Consider the following 21,497-nt stretch of genomic DNA (forward strand, 5'->3'; position numbering starts at 1 on the left):
GTTTAAAGCTTGTTGAATGCGTGACTTCGAGGACATTAAGCTGGTGGGCCGGAAGTGGCCCGTTTGAGTATCACTGCTCTAATCTATAAAATAACTGAAAATAGCCGATTTATAAGCTTGAGAGCTTGTAGATCAGCTATTTCCATAGATTAGAAGACATGCTGGAGGACAGTTCAGTCGTGTTTGACAGTGTAGCATTTCACATTACACAATGTTTCGATTAGATAAGATCAATTTATTGAGATGCAGTGCTTTGTTAAAATTGCAATTTCTTGAAAAGGGAATTTGTTATCTCCTGCCAAAGCGAATATAATCCCAAACATTATAAATGAAATAAAATCCCTTTTTAAAACAAAAACATCCCCTTTGAAAACTATTGATCATTGCTAATTACTTTAAAAAGTACAAATTAATTTACATGGGAGACACTATTGCTAAGTGCAGAGTCGACAGAAATACAAATGAAGTCACACCAGGTGGTTATAATAATATATATAAATGTTCATAAAAATACATTCTTCAGCAGGCATGCAGAAAGATCATCACCAGTGATGCAACATTAAAAAAAACGTGCTTCCAAATATGGCATCCTATAAAATAAAAACAAAAAGATTTACCCAAATAAAAGATTATAAATTCAAGCCTTAAAGGTCTAATAGAGTTGATAATACTAGGGCTGGGCAATGGGAATTAATTAACGATTATAAAAATATATTGTGAAATTAGCAGATCTACAAGCTCAGTGTGTTGCATTGCGATGTGCTTTTGTGAGCTTGTAGATGGACTACATTTGTACGTGACGTAAACAAAAACTAATCAATTTAGTTGATATATAAAAATCTAAATGTTGATTCGCTGATGTATAACAAAACTGATTATCATAAAAAAACAAAACTGGCTTCTCAAAACGAGATTAACTCACCCACTGCCATATGACAAGTTTGCAGAGTTTTGGAGGCTGGTTAAATAATTCTAAAACAATCCGCCACAATGCGGTTCCGATTTCACCTTATAAAAAGCACGTCTGGTCTGGGACCGGAAACTGATCATTTCCGGATCCAGAAGGGCAGGACTAAGCGGTCCTCAGCGACCGCATCCGGGTTTCATTTGTTTACAGAGAAAACATGGACACTCATAGTTCCGAGACGGCTCAATGGACTTCACTCCGTTTTTTATTATTATTATTATTTTGTAACGTTGAATGCCGTGCCCACGTGTGATACACGATCTGTGGACCGGCGTGCACCATACACGCACACGCGCTGCGTAAAAGGTAGGAAAACTTCGGCAGTGAAGCGGAAAAGGTGATTTTTTAATCTGCGCAGTCAGTGAGTTAAGTTGGTTATTGGTTGTATAATGTTAGTTTGGATCCTCTGCCCAGCCCCAGTGGATACAGCAATTCAAACAGAGTGTGCAAACATATCGCCATGCTAGCAGTGAGAGAACACAGCCTACAATATATGACATCCCTTCATCTCTCCCAGGTAGCTGTTGTTACATCGTATATATGACATCCCTTCAACTCTTCCAGGTAGCTGTTGTTACATCGTATATATGACATCCCTTCAACTCTTCCAGGTAGCTGTTGTTACATCGTATATATGACATCCCTTCAACTCTTCCAGGTAGCTGTTGTTACATCGTATATATGACATCCCTTCAACTCTCCCAGGTAGCTGTTGTTACATCTTTAGCTGTCCGGCAGAAACCTCTTATCTCCACATTATAACGAATTTACTGGCAAAGGCCGACTTTCTGTCTTTCGGTCTTCCCATGTATTATTCAATTTTTAATCAATTCGATTAAAAACAATCCGAAATCGGATCGCCGATCCGTGGTTCTTAAGTGCCCCAAAGATGGCGCTTCTGTTTTTTTGGGGGGCGGGACAACATGTTTCTAACAGACCACTTTCTGCTGCGTTTATTTACTTGTTACACTGCACTGCTGCTAGCTCAGCAATGCTAACATGGATTACCGTAACATGGGGTCTTTTGTAATCGCGAAAGGACCACAGCGTGCACACGGATTGTGCATGGGCCATCTTCATACTACAGCGTCGCACGAAAGCATCAAAAGTAGCAGAAACGCATTTTGAGATTGTAGATCTGCTAATTTTTCCAATTTTGAATTTGAATCCTGAGAAGTACGAGTTTTTGGACATATGAGGTTTCTACCCGACAGAGAGATCATATCATAATAATCAAACATCATTATCTGGAATGTTGATACTTATGCAGTTTGAACAAATTATGTTGTTCTCAGTAGCTTTGTGCAAATCTTGCCAAATGAAAATGTGTCCCTTCCCTTGTGCTCAGAATGACACAATAAACAACATACACCGTCTGTCATTTTGGTCAAAGCAAAAATGAAATATTCTTGAGTGGGGAAACAAATCTAACAGACAAGAATGATTTGATTCCCCAAAATGTAAGAAAAAAACGATCCCTTATTATTAAACAGAGAAATCCTAAGTGTTAATTTATCCATTTGCAACGCTAAGACACAAATGGAACCAATTGGACCCGTAAGGTTAGCCACCTCTGGTCAATTTAGTTCCATTTGTCTCAGGAGTTAAATCCACACTCAGGATGTCATACTCAGTTCAGGTCTGCAGCTATGACTGTAGTTTCCCCCCAGTGTCTTAAACTGTACTGTTGCTTCAAGAGCTCACTGGCCAAAAACTAAGACATAACATAGCTGTATATTTATTTATTTTATTCATCTGCTATAATTTTATTCTAAACTAGAAAGGTGCGCTCATCAAATCCCCACCAGGAGGCATGCTCTACTACAGGGGGTAGGGCTGTCACGATATGACATTTTACATGACGATTAATTGTCACTCAAATAATTGCGATTAGCGATTTAATCGTGTTTTTGTCGTTGATAATTACATTTCTGTTTGGCTTTTAGGCTTTGAAGTTGCAGATGGTAGATATGACACATAACCTAAATATACAAAGAAATTAAGGACATATTTGACAACTTTCTACATAAAAAATAAGATTGATAGTGGAAATAGCCAATCTACAAGCTCACAACGCGTCGCAATGCGACGCGTTGTGAGCTTGTAGATCTGCTATTTCAACTATTTCTGAAAATGTTTGTAAATGTATGAACATGTTTCAACATTCACGATTATGGCGATTATGACAAAATATTTGCGATTATGTGAAATAATTGCGATTAGATGATTTTGTAATAATTGTGACAGCCCTAACAGGGGGTCCTCAGAGATATTGCAGGGCGGCCAGCAAATCTGTGTGATAGAAACGTAATTCTTTTTTTACTTTTACACTAACCACTTGAAAACTTGAATCCCTATGCTGGGGTTACATTAGCCTAAAATAGTCGATCTACAGTACAAGCTCACAACGTGTGCGGGTTTGTGTCTGACCGCACGTTTTTTAAGATAGTTGAGGGTAGAGCCCCCAGTACCCTCATACCTGACTAATAGGGGTGTAACGATACATTTTAATAGCGATTCGATACATATCACGATACATGGTTGACGATACGATACATGGACGATATTGGTTCATTCATGGCGATACAATACGATTCGATTCAATGATCGATATCGATATAGTAACTATTTAGCAAAGAAATTAAATCTGTGTGAAAGGTGTGGATAGTGCAGGTTTTTAAGGGAAACATGTATTATTATGGATATAAATCAGTAAACACTGTGATTATCTGCCAAATGCATGGACATTGTATATTGACAAACCTGCACCTTGACATGAACCCAGAGATTACACACATTTATCGATAGACCAGTGTAGCTATAAGGAAAGGAAAAGTAATTAAACCCCTCCTTTTCATTTATTCTTCTTAAAAATGCTAAATACAATGCACAAGTAGGTAGTATCGATACAATCGATTCTTTGCACTGCCGATTCGATCCGATACAAAATCAAACGATACGCTTCGATTTTAGCTGTTTTCATTTCGATATACTTCGATTTTAGTTAAAAAGGATATTTCGAGGCAGTTACTATATCGTTACACCCCAAGGGCCCTATTATGATCCAGGTCTTATGCCTTATGCCCTAACTTCTTTGCCTTTTTTTTACTATTTTGTTTTGTTTTTTAAATATTTCAAATAGCTGATCTGCAAGTTCACAACGTGCAGATGTAGATCAGCATTTGAAGTATTTAAAAATGTTTTTCAAAATAGTGAAAAAAAAGGTAAAGAAGTTAAGGCATAAGGCATAAGACCTGGATCATAATAGGGCCCCTACTGTCTAACTACTTCTCCAAAGTGAGTGACACCCACACTAGAGGGATTGAAAACGATGTGGAAAATTGTCATTCTCCTATTCTGCCACCAAAATGTGGAATGCACCATCCATTATAAAAATCAAATCACTGGTTTCTTTCTAAACTGGCCTGAAAAATCAGGAGACCACAAGGTGAGATAAGATGTTCCATTTGTACATATTATGTTTTGTATTTGTTGTTGCCGACATGTATGTTATTTGTATACTACACGGAATTGAATACACAGGACCACAATCGAAACAAGTCCCCAGGACCTTTTTTGTGTTATCCTTTAAGCCTGAACGTCTAAGTGACTAATAAAGTGTTCAATCAATCAATCAATCAAACCGATTAAATGATTATATCCGGTTATTATTGAGGTTCTTGGCCTGCTGTCAGCTTGCACAAGAAATATGACGCTGGTCAGCCACACAATATCTGACACAATACGATTATCGTTAGCGCTTTTTTCTCCTTTTTTATCATGGTAAACGATAAGAACTATTATGGTCCCATTCCCGTGTAAACACAGAAAAGTATTTTGATCGCCCTGGACAACACAAACAGCAAAAAGTGTTCAGTAAACCTATTTAAACTTTTTAACTGGCCCAAAGCCTAAAGGAATCTGTAAACCTGAAAGAAGCAGGTACAGTACAGTAGTGTGCCCGTCTTTCATGGCACAGGCACGCAGTACAGTACCAGTGGTTGACAGTAACCGTTGCCCGACTGCCCATGGCGAGTAAATAAAGTGTTCGGGCAAGTGGAAGTTTGCTTTCAGGTAGGACGGGCGAGTGCGTTTGAACGGGGAAGCAACCGTCTTCACCACATCGCTTCGCAGTAAGCGATTGAATTTGACATACTTTTTGGGCAAGTGGGCATGACCTTTGGGCAGGTAGAACTTGACCTGTACTTGGCTCCGAGACCGAGTACAGTACAGTAAATATGAAGAGTCATTAGGAGAAAGAAAAGATTCACCACAACAACTCTGTTACACACTAATGTTTTGATCCTCACATTTTGACCTAAATGTAAACTCAAGCATCATACATTATGTATTTATGTGTGCTGTTAAGAGCATAGCCTTGTCACTGTGAATATGTTCAGAAGAATTAAAAATAGACCCGTACAGGTCAATGTTTACACTTCCAGAGTAAAATAAACACTCCAGATCTTACTGTGCAACATACACAAAAGGTTACAACTGAACTTTAAGAAATGAGAAAAGGAAGGCAGCTAATCTTTTGCCATGTCTAGTAAATCCTATATTAAAACAGGCTTATTTATAGACTTCTGTTCTGACACCATATCCCAGTTCCCGATGCATGGAGTGTGTTGTCAATGTGTTGTCATGGCACCAGGTGCAAACAATTCCGCCAGCTCCTCCATACAGTAACAGTATATGGGCAGTTGGGCACAAAAGGGGGCATGACCATATTGGCATATACTTATTACATCAGGGATGTCCATATACTGTATGGGCATAAAAGGGACATGGACCGACAGATACACATATCTCCATTTATGGGCATATGAGGAGGATCGGCTGTGCGAACCTCTAGTGTTGTAAAGAAAGCGTATAGAAAAGGACAACCTTAGTACTAAGAGAGACGATATATCTAACTATTATTAATTTACCGAATGTATGTCTGTCTGTCTGTCTGTCTGTCTGCATGCTGACATCACTGATACTAAACAGTGTCGCCACCATGGTAACAGCCGCATGCTGAAACAATGCACAACTACAGTGCCCAAATTTGGAGATGACATCACAGACTGGCCTGGACATCATATGGGCATAAAAAAAGACGGACGGACACAACGGGTATTGCACAACTGGACATCAATGGTGACTATTCTGCCCAAGGGGCACCGGTCTGGGTTCTCCAACATTATTTCTGAGACTCCTAAATTCAATCCCTCATATATTGTGCACACCCCCAGGCACAAGTTACTGGAGATCCACCTTGACACAACATTTGGCAAATCACCTGTAGTCTAGAACAGGGGTTCCCAAACTTTTTTGTCTCAGGCACCCCATAAATATTTTTTTAATCCGAGGCACCCCTACATTATAATTTCCACTCCCAGCACCTTATATTTATAGCATATCGTCGTTGTCGGGTGGAAACCGCGTGTCCAAAACCGTTCGTTTTGTATTTATCATCTATAAAATGTATTAAACTAGTGAAAACAGCAGATCTACAAGCACTGTGCTTGTAGATCGGCTGTTTTCACTAGTTTTGTGCGACAGTCTTGTATGATGAAGCAGGGCTTTGCTTGACCAAAATACGTACACATTTGAAACTTGGAGATACGAGGTTTCTGCCCGACAGTGACGATATTTTAGTGATTATGTTGCGAGGAAAACATTGAGATAATAGCCATTTTTGGTTAGAACTGACTGAAAATAAACAAGTGTTATCAAATGATCTCGCGGCACCCCTGGAGTGTCGTCGCGGCACCCCAGGGTGCCCCGTCACCCACTTTGAAAACCCCTGGTCTAGAAGTTGTACTGTTCTGACAATTAACAATGACAGCCATAAAAAAGGATTACCCAGCCACAATGTGTTACAGCATGTGAATGTCGTTAGCCTTACCCTGTAAAACAGGCTCTGGTGTCTAAACCAGTTCCTTGTGAGACATGAGGTCCCCGGGTTTCAATCTGATTCTCCGGCTCTCTGACCTGCCTCTCTACACTATTATTTAATAGAAAAATTAAGAATTGCCAAAATATGATAATAATAATAAAAAACTTCGAGTGAATACTGCAAGTTAAATTGCAGATCATTTTTCACCCTTTTACATCACAATGATTATTCGAGAGATTCTCAAACGAGGACCCCCAAAATGTATAGATATTTGGCCACGGACCCCCATCTGACAATGTTTTGTGCCAGGGCCAAGAGAGAAATTCAAAACTGTCAAGTGACAATTTCAAAAATAGCAGATAATATACAAGCATGTAGATTTTGAACAGCCAACATATAAACGGTGGATAAAGTGGTTAAAATAGGAAAGTAAGGAAGTAAAAGAGGAAGGAAAGTAAAAGAGGAAAGTAAAAAAAAGCAAAAGGAATAAAAAAACTTAAGACACAACGCAAGAGTCATTAGGATTCTTTTCATTGGCCTCGGAATCGCTGCCCTGACCGCCCGGTGACGACGGGTCGATGGCCTCAGAGTCGGGCGGGAACGTCCGGCCGTCCATCTCGGGGGTCTCGGCAGAGGCGTCCTCGTAGGTGCTGAGGCTGTCCGTGTCTCCAGTGTCCCTGTCGCTGTGGGGTCCTCCTCCCGTGTTCTCCTGCATCAGCAGGCCTTCTGCATCACAGGGTCCTCCTCCTATGTTCTCCTGCGTCAGCAGGCCTCCAGCGTCACAGGGTCTCCTCAGCACCCCGTCTTCGGCCAGCTGGCCGTCCAGGGCCAGGGTGGCCGTCTGCTCAAAGCTCTTACCTCTGGCCATCCTCTGCAGCTTGGTGGGACTCGACGACGAGGGGTTCCCTTCACCGGCGCCGTCTGTTTCCACCAACGATGAGGAGGAGGAAGGTGGCGGCGGTTCGCTTCTCAGAGACGATGCGGCGCTTCGTTGTTGAACTCCTCCCATCGTCTCCTCCTCTGCTGAGACGCTGTTCACTGGAGCGGCAGGCGTACAGCTGTCCCTCTCCTGCAACAAAGCAACATGTTTTTGTTGATTAATTGATCGATTGAATATTTTATTAGAAAGAAATGCAAAACTGCACGATTGCAGTCAAACACTTGGGGCTCTGTTTTGATTGTCTTAAGTACCAGCTCTTATGCCTTAACTTAAAGGCTCTGACCACCAAACCTTTTGTCAGAAAGGTCCGGTTCAACTACAAAATTGCGTCACTTACATCTTCTGAAAAGCATTACCCCGAATTAGAGTTCGGTAAGCTGCACGTTGGAAAGTCGCAACTCTCAGACGAAAAGTTTGGTGTTCAGAGACAGTCTGGACAGGCTTTTAAGTTAAGGCATAAGAACTGGTACTTAAGACAATCAAAATAGAGCCCTTGGTCTAAAAGTCCTTGTCGTCTTGTTTCCATTGGGGTCCTGTGTATTCACTTCATCAATATATAAAAAAAAAACTAAAATAAATGTAATATCACAAATATAAAAATGTACAGAAGGGAGAAGTGACAACTACCTCGCCCCTTGGGCCTCCTGAAAGGTGAATTTTCAACGCCGTTGTAAAGGAAGCCAGTGAACCATAAGGGCATTCCACACTTGGCAGTGCTGTAGAGGGAGAATTTAGCGGGCATGTCTCTGCATATTTTAACTTTCTTTGTGAATTAACGCCCTACTTGATCACACTACAGCGTCACACAAAAGTAGCAGATCTACAAGCTCGTAACGCGACACACTTTGAGCTTGGTACTAGATCTGCTACTTTTGCCATTTGTTTCTTATTTGAATAATGAAAGGTTTGGACATTTACACCCGACAAAGACATATAGAATTTGTCTTTGTTTTGGGAAATGAGTGCCGCAAGAACTTTTAGCAACATGCCTCCATAGAAGGCATGACTAAACTCAGTCGTGGCAACTGAGAACTTTATTTAATCCATGTTTATATTATGTAACGTTCCACAGTCTGCAAAGTGCACTTTTTATCAGACTCAGTCCGGAGCAAAGCAAACACTCTCTAGTCTAGATAAAGTGTTACGCAACTGCTGACGTGTACAGTATTAGCACCCATTAGTCAGCCTTTTAAGCAAGAATTCAGGAAGTTCATGCCGTGGATTTCTGAAATTACCTCATATATACCAACTACTTCCCCAAAGAGTGACATCCACAGCCACAACACTAGAGGGAGCTACCATGATTTGGTACTACTATCCAAATTTATAACTAACATTCTACAACTCTGACGCCATCTATTAAAAGGGATGTCTAACACTGGTGTCTTTCAGTGGAGGTGGAGGTAATATGTACATAAGGGCCCCATCTTACCCATTATGAATAAACCTTTTAGGCATTTTTTAGGCCTACTATTTTGACAAACATTTTAAAATAGGGAAAATTGTAGCTGATCTACATCGACACGTTGTGAACTTGTAGATCGGCAATTTGAACTATTTTACAATGGTTTTCAGATAGTCAAAAATGGCAAAATGTTTAGGCAGAAGTGGTATAGTAACAAGATAGGTCCTGTGCTGTGTTTTATGCTATGCTGAACAAGATAGGTCCTGTGCTGTGTTTTATGATATGCTGATTAATTGAATACATAGGTTTTGATTGATTACGCTTTGATTGAAAATGAATTCAGTGGGATGAATACACAAGAAAGCCTGTAGGCTTGTTCCATTGCGGTCCTTCTGGGGAAGGGGGGGCATGGAGCAACAATTCCCCCACATTTTGGACTAATAAAGTAATGAAAAACATGAGGTTACCTCTTTGATTCTCTCCATCTCCTCCATCAGAGATGTCACCATGGCCTCCAGTTTCCTCCTGGCCTCTCTCTCTCGCTCCAGCTCCTATGGAGAGACATTGACGTCACCCAGGGATTAAACAGATAAAAACAAAACCTTGTTACGCTGGGGTAGGCAACCTTAGTCACGGGTGCCAACTTTGGCACAGGGGAGGGTGATCACTGTCTGGCACACTGGCATAAGTGAGAGAGAGAGAGAGAGGATTTTTGGTTTAAAGAATGTCCCTTTGCATACATCTGTATGCAAATGATATCCTGCACATGATGCTACATTCATTCAAACTCCTAACTCTGACTGGGGAGGCAGTCTGAGATAAAGGTGTGAGTTTTTTTTTTAAAAGAAAAAAAAAAGAAAGAAAAAGGAACAAAAAAATCGAATAAAAAGGTTATTGTTACAATGTCCCCATGTGAAAGAAAATATTTAAAAAGAAGAAAAAGAAATAAGATTGATATGTACTGTATATATGGACAATATTTGATGTGGCGTGCACACTGACTATCAAAACTATTTAAACATGATACTACATTTGAAAAAGGTTGTCGACTCCGTGTTACGCTGTCCCACTAATGCAGGGGTGTCTTTGTTTATTTTAAGCAGTATAAATGAGTATAAATGAGTGGAGCAATCCGAGCACTCAAAAAGTTAAAAAAGGCTTTTATTATTTGGTAATGAAATAAAGCACAACGTTTTTACATCCGTTCCCCTCCTTTTTTTTACTTTTTGAGTGCTCGGATTGCTCCTCTCTTTTTCAAGTTTTATCCCACTGATCCTAGAAGCACCCACCACACATGTTTAACTTTGCTGTCACCTTGTGAGCACCTAGTCTTTCTTGTTCTTCGAGTATAAATCAGTATAGGACTTTGGAGAGAATTGTTTATGAACTCAAATGAACTTCTGTGACATCAGTTTGTTTGCATAGGTGGAGTCTGAAGAGGTGAGTCTTCAGGCCATGGCAGAAGCTAGGGAGTGAGTCTGTTGTTCTAGTGTGACAGGGAGTTTATTCCACAGTTTGGGGGCCAGGAGGGAGAATTGTCTTGGGCGAGTGGATTTTTGACCTGGTTTTTTTTAGTGAGGGTTCTGTCAGCATCCCTGTGTTAGCTGATCTGGCAAAGGAAATGCTGACAGTGTTCCAAGAGAAAACATCGCCTGCCTTTTTTTTTCTCAGCCATCTAACATAAACAGTAGAGTAAAACACATCTTACCAAGCTGGCCTGTCCAGCTTCTCTCTGGGCCTCAGCCAGCAGCTCCTCCACCCCCTCCAGAGTGTCCTGGAGAACATCCACCTGGAAGAGAAGGGTCTCTCGCTCCACCTCCATCCCACGCAGCTCCTGCACCACCTCCTCATAGCTGGCCTGAAGATCCAACTGGACCACAACAACACAGTATCCTTCTATATTAGTACTTAACCTCTTTAAAGCTGGTGTGTAGAACCAAATGAACCACGATACAGTGGTACTGAACAATTTAAGATTTAGACTTTTAGCAGACGCTCTTAACTCTTTGAGTGCCCCCTTTTTCACCACTAGAGGGCCCCAATGACCAGAGAATTCTACTTAGACAGTGCTGGTATATGCACAAGCCCTGCAGCCATGACATGCCTGAACACTTTCCTTTGTGCATGTACAGGAAGAGGATGAAGTTAGCTTGAAGTTAGCTATTGGCTACCAAGCATTTTAGAAGATCTATTTTCTGCAATTGAGCCACGATTAAACCTTGCACACCTCATGCATGGGAAAAAAACAGAGAAGAATGAGCTCTAGAAAATCCAATGCAATCCTGGATTGCATTGGAGTGGATTTGTGCAGTTTGTTCACAGCTTTCAAACAAAAAAATCCGATTGGAAATCCGTTCAGGCATTCTTGAGATAATAGCCATTATGTTTTACATGTTATGTAAACAAAAATGGCTGCCCTGTATGTTAGATGGGGTTGTATGGGGGTGGAACATGCAAAATCGCGATTGAAATCATGTTCACCAGATTTGATGGGGTCCAAAAAAAAAATTTAATTTTTTTTTTTTTTTTTTTTTTTTTTTAAAGCCGAACTAGTTCGGGATCGGCACTCTGCGATACGATAATAAAGCCGAACTAGTTCGGGATTGGCACTCAATGAGTTAACACTTATGTTGCTATGATTTTTTCTCTTCAATGTCCCACGTTGCTATGGTTACCATAGACTTCCATGTAATTGTGCAATTGTGTAAAAAGTGCACGCCCATGCCTAGATGATGCACCATGTGTGTGCAGACTGTTCACAGCTTTCAAACAAAAAAATCCGCTTGGAAATCCGTTCAGGCATTCATGATTTATCAGCCATTATGTTTTCTTCAGATGTAAACAAACATGGCTGCCATGTTTGAAAGAATGGGTTGGTATGGGGGTTAAACATGCAATTTCGCGATCGCGATCATGCCTAATACATTTCTGGAGGTCCAAAAAAAGATTTTGAAAAAAAAAATTGAATTTTTTTATTATTATTTTTTTTCAAAAACGGCCCAAACTCGGGAAACTCGGGGTTGGCACAGCGGTAGTACCTTTTCAAACTCGGGAAACTCGGGGTTGGCACCAGATGTGTTAATCCAGAGAGAATAACAGTAAGCAAGGAATACACGTAAGGGATAACGTCTGCCTCAGGGGTCATTATCGAGTGATAAGATCCCGTCAGGCTGATATGGCACAGACGCGACAGCTCCATAATGACCGCTGAGGCAGACGTTATCCCGCTTATTACACGGCTACTTAATACATTTATAATTTGACTCAAAACAAAAAACTAAACAAAGTATTTCCTTGTTTACAGTACTGACAATACATTTATAATTTGACTAAAAACAAAAAACTAAACAAAGTATTTCCTTGTTTACAGTACTGACAGTTTTCCACAAGTGTTGCGCTGGGCGTCCCCCCCCAGCGCAACACGGCCGGTCGCCTTGGAAAACAAGGAAGTGTTGGGTTGAGTGAAATATAATCTTTTTTCTTTTACTGCATGGCTCGCATTTTGGATACGGCACAAAATTCACGCAGTGCAGACAGGTGCTCTGAGCCGTTGATTAGCCATCGGTCCGTTATAGAGCGAAGTGGTCATTATACAGAAATAATTCACGGCTGATTTCAGCGATTGACCAATCAGAATCAAGCATTCAACCAAGTATATTGCAATAATAATGTGTGCGTGGTTGGTTATCACAAAACCCCAAGGCTACACCTGGCCCGGTCTCATTCATAGCTACTGTTTGTGAACCACTGCAGTACAATAGTCAGTGTGGGCAGCAGAGCAGAACCATGAGGCCATGATGACTAATGTGTGTGGGCACTGGGCAGTGAGCTGTTTCTAAGTTCTACTGAGAAAATATTAACACTTAAACTACAGTACAGCTTCCAACGTTGCATGAGACCACAACGGAAACAAACAAGTCCCCAGGATGTTTTTGTGTTTGTGTCTGTTTACTTTTATGATTATAAAGTATTCAATGGATCAATCAAAGCCACATGGAAAATGCTTCTGCTCGCACGCGCAGACATCTGCATGGGTTAAAGCAAAAATAAAATCTTACGACTGAAAATGTTTGTATGACCAAGACAAGTCCTTACGTGTGATTTGAGAAACCGTTTTAAAGGAGAACCCCCCCACTCTTGTGGTGTTTCCTAACAATTATCGTAAAATGTAAAAATCAACGTTTTAGTAACATGTTCCTGCAGCTCTACATACTGCCTAACAGGTGATGATGGCGGCCGGGTTGCATCATGGGATATGACGTTTCTTTTCGCACACCAGTGGCCGCCGTTCCTGGACGTGATTGGCATCGGAAGTGTTAAAATATTAGCTGAAAATAGCCAATCTATTTTCACAGCGCAACATGCTTCCATAGAAGACATGTTGAAATCAGTGGTGGCGACTGAGAACTTTAATCCATGCATATGTTAAACACAGCCGTGACAAACTGACACGTAAACGTATACATTGACCTTTGTACACAGCCACTGATAAGCTTTGATATTCAGTTTGCACATTTAAATAGAGCATATTAGACTGGAAATAAACTTAAGCTTTTTTAAGCTTCATCCTTTTGACAGATAATGTACAAATATATGCAGGAGAAACACTTTTACAGATCACTGGCCCACAACATCTACCTATAATGGTTGGTCAGTTGGATCGGTCAATCAATTCTCTCTAGTCTGTTTGCCTTTGACAAGCTTTACAGCATATACTTTTACCAATTTTTAAATGAAAGCAGGGTGGCAGAACAATACCACAAAGATATGTCCAAGATATGTCCAAAACTGTTAACTTTTCAGGATTCAAATTCAAAAGTAGCAGATCTACAAGCTCAAAACGCTTGGCTTCGTGCCACATTTCAAGCTTGTGGATCTGCTGGATTTTGAGTGACACTGTAGTACGATCAAGGAGGGTCATTCATTTACAGAAAACTAAAAAGGAAACGAAACCCTAAAACATGGATAAGAGGTTTCTGCCCGACAGCAACAATATTATGGTCATGTACAAGACCATAATAGACAAAGTCTAGCGAATCCGTTAAGATGGTGTGAAATACATGACAGACTCACCATATCTGGGAGCTCCAGGTACAGATCTGGATCAGACTGCGGGAAGGAAAGACAAAGATGATCAGCTGCTGTAAGTAACGTCATGTTTACATTCCATAGGATTACACAACACACACCGTACCGACACACAGTTTCTCAATGTGGGGTTCAGGGACCACCAGGGGCCCCAAATGGACCCTTAGGGTGTCTGTAACTCTGGGAGTTACATAAACACTTTGACACTTTGACACTTTGACAGTGTTGATTGGGATCCAAGAGATTAAAAAATAAAGAATAAAAAGTGTGTCTGTGGTCTAAAGATTGCATATCAAACCAGGGTGTCCTTGAAAGTTAAAAGGTTGACAATCACTGAACTATACTGGAACTGGAACAGAAGTTCATTTGTATCCACAAGTTTCCGCGGGAGTTTACTGGAGACTATCGGGACCAAACTTCCGGGTTTAACAGCAGACATACAAGCCCACATCGCGTCGCAGATGCAACCCGTTGTGAGCTTGTAAATCGGCGCCGGAAGCTCGGTACAGACGTCTGCGCAATGCACTATGGGGCGTTGGAAACTCGTGGATAGCTTATTTGTATTTCAATAAACAAGGCAGTTTCAAAACTTTCAATGTACTTTACATAAAACATTATGCAAAGGAAGCACATTATAATCTACACTCTACACTGCAAAAAGTTGTTATTTAACTCGAGAGTGTACATATGGAACCATTCAGGGTCCTTTTGTACACTCTTTAGACTCTAGAGTTGACAGACTGACCCGTAAGGTTAGTCGTTCCAGCGATCATTTTGGGCCAGTCCCAGGAAGAGAATGTTGTCTGTGTGAAGCTCGTAGAAAAAACTGTAACTCCTGGCTCTAGAGGTATTAAGGGTAATAATAATAATAATAATAATATTACCTGACTGTAGGGCATTCACGAAGAGTGATTTTTAGTATTCGAATTATTCGACCTCAAAGTATTTGAATAGTCGAATATTCGACAGGACTGGCCAAACAAATATTAAGTAAGCAAGAGGCAAACATTGTGAAAATAGCAGATCTACATGCTCACAACGCCTCGCAACGAGTCACATTAAATGTAATACCTACAATTCCAAGTGCTTGTCAGGGTGAGGGTCCCCAGTTCAAATATGTTTATTTTGGGGGTCACAACCTAAAAAGGTTTGAGAAGCCCTGGTATAGAGCATTAACAAATTCATACACCAGTGGCATTGACAGCTCTTTCTTATGACTTCCTATCTAGCCAAGTTTTATAAACTATATATTTTTTAAAGGGAAAACAATAATAAAAAAAAAAAATATTCGACTTCGGAGAACAACGTCGAATAGTGACTTTGATATTCGAATATTTGGTGAATGCCCTACCTGACTGTCACTCCTGGCTCTAGAGGTCCTCTTCAGAGTGTCTCCTCTGCTGTCACTGCGAGTCAGCCTTCTGGAAGGAGTTTCAGTCTGGATGGAAGAATAATAATTACAACACATGTATGATTAAAGATACCAACTACAGCACATGTATGATTATAAAGCTTAGGAAATGACTATCTGACATTCAGAGAACATTCCCTAACGTTAGAAGGTAAACAACAGCTAAAAACATACAATTCGTGTCAGGACAGAAAATCTTCCTAAATTAAACTAGTCCTGCTGGTTATTATGTAACAACGACAACACCGCCATGTCAAAGCTGCTGAGAAAGAAAAAGGAAATAGGATTATACGCCGATAATAAAATGTTACATTCCACAGTAGTCCATCCTCAATAACACACAGCCAGAGTGAATAGAAACGCTGTGTTATTGTTCTTATATAACACCAGTGGTTCTCAACCAGTGGTCTGGGGACCACCAGTGGTCCTTGAGGGGGGTTCCAGGTGGTCCCCAGCTAAACGATGGAGAGCTGGTAACCAAATGGACCCTTATAGATCTGTAACTCTGGTAAAATGAAACCAAATGGACATGTAAGCTGTCATTTAGAGAATGTAGAAGAATTGTTATTCTGATCAACATTTGCCTGTTGTCTCTCCTATGGCACCAACATCAATACAGCATGGACTTGTGGACAAAATATTATCCAAGAATATTATCCAATATTATCCCCCCACCGGTGAAGACTCCCCCCTAAGCCCCACCGCCCCACAAACCCAATTGTAATGAAAAATATTTAAGGAATAAATAAATTATATATATATATATATGAATTATGTGAACGACAATTGGCTGACTTCTAAGTAAACCATACAATATAATCACACCTTTTATGCTGGAAAGCATCTTCAGCCTCACTAAAACCCTGTCCCTATCTGATCACCTACAGTCCTCAAGAGTTGTAGCTGGAAACTGCCAATGATCTGGTCTGTTTAGTTAGAATGTCGTTTGTCATATTACTATTCATTATTGTTTGTTGCCAAACAGTCACAATTCTCTGGAACCGACAACAACAACAAAATATTGTAAAGTTCTGGGTCTGAAAGGCTAAATCTCATCAAATGGTGGTCCGTGGCTCTAATGCTGAATAAATAATGTATGGACCTTGATATGAAGAAGGTAGAAAAGCAGTTATATAACATAATGACAGACTGACAGCAGGTCTCTAAGCAACCACAGCAGATGGACTGGAGTGGTTTCCTCACTCTCACCCACTGGGGGAATTCAAGTAACTAAGTACATTTACTCAAGCGTACTGTACAATTTGAGGTATTTGTACTTTACTTGATTTTATTTCTAATTTCCAATATTTTCCCAATTTATTTTTACTCCACTACATCTCAGATCCAGATATTGTACTTTTACTCCACTACATTTATTTGAAAACTTTGGTTACTAGTTACATTATAGATTGAGTATTATTACAAAACAAACATTAACCACTTCAGCCCATTTCGGTAATTTGAAAATAGCAGATCTACAAGCTCACATTAGGCTTGTAGTAGGTCTATTTGTGAGCTAGATCTATTTTCAAAATATTTGTATACATTTGAAAAATTGAAATGGGACATCCTGCCTAATGACTAGCCTACATTTAAAGTTGGTACTTCAAGTACATTTTGAATTCCAGGCTTTTACTTGTAACCGCATTTCTTTCTATATAGCAGTATTGATACTATTACTCAAGTAAGTCATTTGAGTACTTTTACCTCTTTAATAATGCTGCGGAGCGACTCATCCTCGCTCATTCCCCGAGAAAGAGAGCGTTTCTTCGGCGACAAACCTCTGTCCACGTTCACCGAATGCATTTTTGGACGGAAAAACAACAGATATAAACTATAAACTAACTCCTGGTTGGTTTATTTAGTGAATTGTTAAGGTTTTGGTTGGTATTCTTGGTAATATGTGGTCTGTTGTCTTGTTTTTGCTCTGTGAGCTTTCACGTTTGGTTGAGAGGAAAATCACTACGACGCCACGCCCTGTCAGTGTTGCCAGGTTGGTTGATGTTGAGAGGGAAGTAAGCAACTAGGTCTAAGAATGAAAACAAGCCCAAAAGATGTCTCCTTTCGGAACCTCTCCCAGTCCCTCCACTGCAGCTCTCATCTCGGAGCTGTATAGCGGTCAGCGGAGGCTAGTATGTGGCGGAGAGAGTCGCAGCCCCAGCCTTGAAGCCTCAAAAGTCTAGTATCTCCCTTGTTTTTTATGGGAATATCCATTGAGGTAATGGTTAAAATATTGGACTTTCACGCGGGAGGCCCGGGTTCAAAACCCGGGTGGGGAGTTTCGGATCACCTCCGTTACATATATGTGTGGCGGAGAGAGTCGCAGCCCCAGCCTGAAGCCTCAAAAATCTAGTATCTGCCCTCGTTCCATAGGGATATCCCTTTGGAGTAATGGTTAAGATATTGGACTTTCACGCGGGAGACCCGGGTTCGAAGCCGGGTGGGGAGGTTCGGATCACCTCTGTTACATTGGTGCCGTGACCCGGATCTGGGCTTCCCCGTAGGAGGAGGTCGAAGGGGGGTGAGTGTGGCGGAGAGAGTCGCAGCCCCAGCCTGAAGCCTCAAAAGTCTAGTATCTGCTCTCATACCATAGGGATGTCCCTTTGGAGTGATGGTTAAGATATTGGACTTACACGCGGGAGACCCGGGTTCGAAGCCGGGTGGGGAGGTTCGGATCACCTCTGTTATATATAGCCTATATATGTATATATATATTATTATATATTTTTTTTCAATTTACCTTAATTTCTCCTTGATTTGGTATCAAACTCCCAAAATTCACCAGAACACAGGAAATTCTACTTTATAAATACAATTAATATAATAAACTTCTTGATTCGGAGCTCTCTCTCTACCGAGCAGTCTTCGTTCCTACTCTCACCTATGGTCATGAAGTGTAGGTCATGACCGGAAGTAGGCCTATAAGGTCGCGGGTACAAGCGGACGAAATGTGTTTCCTCAGACGGGTGGCTGGTATCTCCCTTATGCCTCATTCACACTACAGATATATAGTTGAACGTTTTGCTTGGTAATTCAATGTAATCTCAATGGAAACCAGCTTTAAAGGCTGGATTCCAAGGACAGCCGACACGCCCAGCCTTTAAAGCTGGTTTCCATTGAGATTACATTGAATTACCAAGCAAAACGTTCAACTATATATCTGTAGTGTGAATGAGGCATAAGAGATAGGGTGAGAAGTTCAGTCACCCGAGAGAGACTTGGAAAGGAGTCAGCTTAGGTTGGTCGGGCATCTAGTATATGGATGCCCCTCGAGCCCCTCCCTAGGAAGGTCCTCGATGCATATCTCCAAACTGGCTTGCGAAGGCCTCGGTATGCTCCCTGAGGGAGAGGAGGAAGTTGCTTGGGATAAGGAAATCTGGAAATCTCAGTTGGAACTGTTACCCCTGCGGCTGCGACCCGATTCCGGATAAGTGGTTGAAGATGGTTGGATGGATGGATGGATGTTGGCAGGCTAGAACAAACCCCAAACAAGCCCAAAGTAGCTTCTAACAAGCAGACATGGCAACGCTGCACTCTACCGGCGATCTCTACGGAAGAGCAAAGTGGACAAAATAGTGCCAGGGCCAGAACTACATGTAGTCATGTTTGTAGTTCTTTTTTAGGAATTTGGTCTACTGGAACGTTTACCGCTGTGCGTACCATATCCACTCGGGCTCCATTGGAGTAGTGGAGTATGTAAGCATTTTCATAATTAGTTTTTAATGTGCAGCATCTGCTACGTGTCTAAATTGCAAATTGTAAATTGAGTAGCAGCCGCCTGTAAGTGACTTTTCAGACCGATTTTAAAGGAAGTTATAGGGATTTACACTGCTTTAAGTTAATCATCTGGGGACCTCCCAAAATCATTTGGAGACCCCCCAAATTACGCTGACAGTGTGTTGTGGTGGTGTTCTGTGTCCAGGTTCAACACCATCCACCATCCACACACTGACAGAGAGGTCTCTGCCCGTGCTGAGTCGACTGGAGCTTCTGATGATCCATGGGAACAACATCCATATTCCACACAGAGCCTTCACTGACCTCAACTCTCCACAGGTAACCCTCTAACCCTAACCCAACCCTTGGGGTGGCTGTTGGCTGTGGCTCAGGAGGTAGAGCAGGTCAGCCAATGATCGATGGGTCGATGGCGGTTCAAATCCCAGCTCCTCCTGTCCTGTCCACATGTGGAAGTGTCCTTGGGCAAGACACTGACTGAACCCTGCTTTGTCTCCAGAGAGTCGGTCGATGCAATGTGAGCTTGTAGATCTGCTATTTTTGAAAAGAAATGCGAAACTTTAACCACGTGACAGCAACTCCTAAGCAGGGTCCAAATTGGGTTCTGAATACCGTTATCTGAAACCCAAACCTTTTTAGGATGTTTTGTGTGTGTCTATATGGAGTTAACATTACTCTAATAGACCCCCAGGTGTGGTTATAATATGCACATATGTCTTCCCTGTGTATTCTTGGTTACTTCCTGAAAGCTGAAAGCCTCTGAGTCAAAAGGCCCAATTGAAATTGGATATATTAACATCATAATATCATCCCCTCCCCTTTCATATTCTAGATTATTCATATTCTAGAAGTATTTTTTATGGCTGCCACACACACACACACACACACACACACACACACACACACACACACACACACACACACACACACACACACACACACACACACACACACACACACACAAACTTGTTCAAGTCAATCTGTTTATACACTCCTGGTTTTGTTCATGGTCTATACCAAATATGGTCAGTAGAGGGTGGTATTGTTTTGTAGTTGGGGGAAATTGGGCACCCATTCTTGAATTTCAATAGACAAAGATATAGAACAGTACAAGTACAGTCAAACAAGAAATGTATTACAGCACAAGTACAGTCAAAACACCCTGCCTCAAAGGAACACCCCCAAAAAAGGTGTAATTTCCGTTGGAGGTCCTTGGTATTCAATTAATCGACATACAAAACATTCAATATAATCACATGTATAAAACATTATACTGTATGTACAGAGTAGGGGGGGAAAGGTGCACCAGGGTGGGGAGAAATGATAACTACCTCCGCCTCTGGCCCCCTGAAAGCCACTGCCACGGTGAATTTTCAGGGCAGTTTTGAAGGAGGCCAGCGAGCTACATGTTTTAAGGGAAGGGGCCAAGGCGGCAGATGCTGTAGAAAGACCCATATTTGTATGACAAGGAGGTTGTTGTTTGCACACTCCCTCTAGTATTGTGGCTGTGGGTGTTGCACATTTTTTTGGAGGTGTTTAGTCAGATATGGGGGTATTGAGGGGATTCATTGAAGGCAGAGTTGCATTGACTATTTTGAAAGCCAATCCCATGTTTAGTTGTTTAACCCTGTCTTCCCTGAGCCCTCTTAGGCTATAGCAAAATGTCTGGGAAAAGGGTGGGTCATGGGCCCCAGGTCGAGAAGTAATGGAATCAGTTTGTTTTGGGAGGTTTGGAGCTTAGTCTTTAGTGGCTTTTTGATGTTGGAGTACCAGGAGGTGCAAGCATAGTCAAAGAGAGGCTGAACGAGGGCCCCGAAAAGAGTTCTGAGGGCACCTTTGTTGACAAAAGTGGAAATTCTGCCCAAATATATTGTTATATATTTACTTTGTTGCAGGCATTTGTCAAGAATGCATCCCAAATAGGTAATCTCTTCTTTGCTGGAGATTACTGTGTCATACATTTTTACCTTGAAATTCTAGTTGTTTAGTTTAGTGCCACCAATAATTGTTGGCACTTCACTATTTAGGCATTTAGCAGACGCTCTTAATCCATAGTGATTCTTGTCC

The 21,497-nt window shown here is 41.2% G+C and overlaps 1 protein-coding gene across 1 annotated transcript; it reads right to left on the reverse strand.

Annotated features, from left to right (window-relative positions):
* Positions 1-7,347: 7,347 nt before the first annotated feature.
* Positions 7,348-17,607, reverse strand: LOC308286922 (uncharacterized protein; the record flags this gene model as incomplete). The annotated part of the gene is made up of 6 exons (XM_080728044.1): positions 17,403-17,607; positions 15,636-15,722; positions 14,270-14,305; positions 10,905-11,066; positions 9,664-9,747; positions 7,348-7,920 (listed from the first exon to the last, which is right to left on the reverse strand). The coding sequence occupies exons 1-6, from the start codon at positions 17,499-17,501 to the stop codon at positions 7,348-7,350; spliced, it is 1,041 nt and encodes a 346-aa protein (XP_080584170.1). The 5' UTR covers positions 17,502-17,607.
* Positions 17,608-21,497: the final 3,890 nt, after the last annotated feature.

This window comes from Nannobrachium achirus (genome assembly GCF_963921795.1).
Source record: "Nannobrachium achirus genome assembly, chromosome: 6".
Lineage (NCBI taxonomy): Eukaryota > Metazoa > Chordata > Actinopteri > Myctophiformes > Myctophidae > Nannobrachium > Nannobrachium achirus.